Genomic DNA, 2,374 nt, shown 5'->3' on the forward strand with positions numbered 1-2,374 from the left:
CTTCTGTCATTGGTCTAACGTCAACCACGTACGACAAGCCACAGCAACACGCCTGTCCTTAGCACCACAGTATTTTTTTTTCAGTGTAGAGGGTAGGTTGCATCAGGAAACGTTACCGGGCTTGGTCACATGATGAAACGTTCCCTCGGTAACATTAACATTAGTTTTTCCAGTGAACGGCTACTAAGATTAGCCACGTGATCACTGTTCACGCCGTACGCCGAGCATGCCAAAACGTTGGCAGTCCTTTTTGACAGCCACATTTTGGCCTTCTTTTGGAGGCTACCAAATGTTGGCCTCTTTAAATGCCAAATTTTGAGCTTTTTTTAAGAGGCTGCCAATTTTTGGCCTCTTTGAATGCCAAAAGTTGGCCTTCTTTTGAAAGAAGGACTGCCAACATTTTGGCATGCTAGGCGACCACGGCGTTAACAGTGATGTATTCAGCTCAGCTATCAATTAAAACTGCTTTGCCAATGTCTTGGCAGCCTCCCCGTAGCCGTGTACTCAATAATGCTGGCCCCGGGCGCGCGAGGAGTAACTTGTTACTTTGAAGTCGTTTCAAGTGAGTGTTTACCCCGACCGCACCGCAGCCGCCCTTTTTAGAGCAGCAGAGGCGCTGGGCCGCCGGCCGTCCGGGGCTGGCGAGAAAAGGAAGAGGACGCCGCCGAGAGCACGGGGCGCCTTTCACTGAAACAAGTACAAAAAGTGTTGACACTTTTGCAGTGCCTCGAGGGGCCGTGGCCAAGGCAAAGCAAGTGCTGGTGCTCCACGGTGTGGACACAGTGGCCGACGTCTACCTCAACGGCCACCTGCTCGGCCACACCGACAACATGTTCGTGCGGTACCGCTTTGACGTCAAGGACCTGCTCAAGGTGAGGGAACGGGGTGTGGCTGGTGCGGCCTGGGCGTGCATAGAAAAAAACTGATTCGCTTGCACAACTACTTATTCACTGTTAACGCCATGGTCGCCTAGCATGCCAAAATGTTGGCAGTCCTTTTTGGCTGCCAAATTTTGGCTTTCTATAGGAGGCTGCCAATTTTTGGCCTCCAGAAATGCCAAATTCAGGCAGGCCAAAAATTGGCAGCCTCTAAAGAGAAGGCCAAAATTTGGCATTCAAAGAGGCCAACATTTGGTAGCCTCCAAAAGACGGCCAAAATTTGGCGGTCAAAAAGGACTGCCAACATTTTGGCATGCTAGGCGACCACGGCGTCAATGGTGTTTAGTTATCTAGCTAAACATTCAACTTTGTTTAGCTGCAGAGCAAAAAGTTTAGCTAGATAGCTAATTTTTTGCAATAGCTAATTACCTTTTGAAGCTGTTATATTGGCTATTGTTTGGCTATGTAGCGAATCTTTTTTCCCGCGTGGAGCCCCAGCAACGGCAGAAAAACGTTTGCCCTGCACGGGAAGAGAAGAATTAGCTAAATGAGCTAATGCATTTGCTAATATGGGCTTCGATAATATTAGCTCGCCTAGCTAATTGTTAGCTAAGATGGCTAAAAAATAGCCATAACATTGTGTAGAAAATAGAGCACGTAAGCTAATATGTCAACTAAGAATTAGCTATACGAGGTCATACTGTGAATCCAAGCGATATGCATAATGAATTTAGTTATTTTAGCGAACATTTTTTTTATCCCGTATCGTGTGGTGTAACTTGTGTTATTGCTCTAGGAGGACGCCGCCAACCTGCTCGAGGTGCACTTCACCTCGCCGGTGCTGGCGGCCGCAGCCCGCGCCGCCCGCCAGGCCGAGCAGTACGTGGTGCCGCCGACCTGCCCGCCGGCCAACTACCACGGCGAGTGCTCCGTCAACCTGCTGCGCAAGATGCAGGCCTCGTTCGCCTGGGACTGGGGCCCCGCCTTCCCCTCCGCGGGCCTGTGGAAGGGAGTGGCGCTCGAGGCGTACGACGAGGCCGTGCTCCGGGACGTGGGCTTCGACGCGAGCCCCGGGGCGAGCGGCGCGTGGGAGGCGCGGGTGCGCGTGCACTGGGAGGCGGGCGCCGGCGCGCGCCCCGCAGCACCCGCGGCCACCAGCGCCGTGCTCTCCGTGGTCCTCGCCCCAGCCGACGGCGGCGCCCCCATCGCCTCCAAGGACGTCCCCGTCACGCTGGTCCCGGACGCCCACGGCCTCGGACACACGGACGTCGGCCTCTCCGTGCCCCGGGTGAGTCACGCAGGCGTTCGGCGCAACACCTGCACGCCCCCGAAGTATTTTAATTTGGTCAAATGACACCCCGTATCACTGTTTGGGGTTCGTCGTCGCTTGAACGGGTGGTCTTTCCTTTAAAATGCGTTTTCGGCATGATCGAATACTTCGTCCTGTAAAATGAAACAGCCTAATGGTGCCCGACCACGCCCCGCCGCGCCGGGCT

At 53.9% G+C, this 2,374-nt stretch overlaps 2 protein-coding genes across 6 annotated transcripts in view; one reads left to right on the forward strand and one right to left on the reverse strand.

Annotated features, from left to right (window-relative positions):
* LOC127749652 (beta-mannosidase-like) overlaps nt 1-2,368 on the forward strand; it is a 14,265-nt gene extending 11,897 nt beyond the window's left edge. The window contains exons 3-4 of the mRNA XM_052268693.1: nt 724-872; nt 1,675-2,368. Coding sequence (XP_052124653.1) covers nt 724-872; nt 1,675-2,232 — 707 coding nt within the window. The 3' untranslated portion in view covers nt 2,233-2,368. The remainder of the gene's footprint in view (nt 1-723; nt 873-1,674) is intronic.
* Nucleotides 1-2,374, reverse strand: part of LOC113211772 (transmembrane protein 245) — a 15,944-nt gene that overhangs the window by 2,608 nt on the left and 10,962 nt on the right. The window lies entirely within an intron of this gene.

The sequence above is a fragment of the Frankliniella occidentalis genome, unplaced genomic scaffold (assembly GCF_000697945.3).
Source record: "Frankliniella occidentalis isolate FOCC.00 unplaced genomic scaffold, Focc_3.1 Scaffold74, whole genome shotgun sequence".
NCBI lineage: Eukaryota > Metazoa > Arthropoda > Insecta > Thysanoptera > Thripidae > Frankliniella > Frankliniella occidentalis.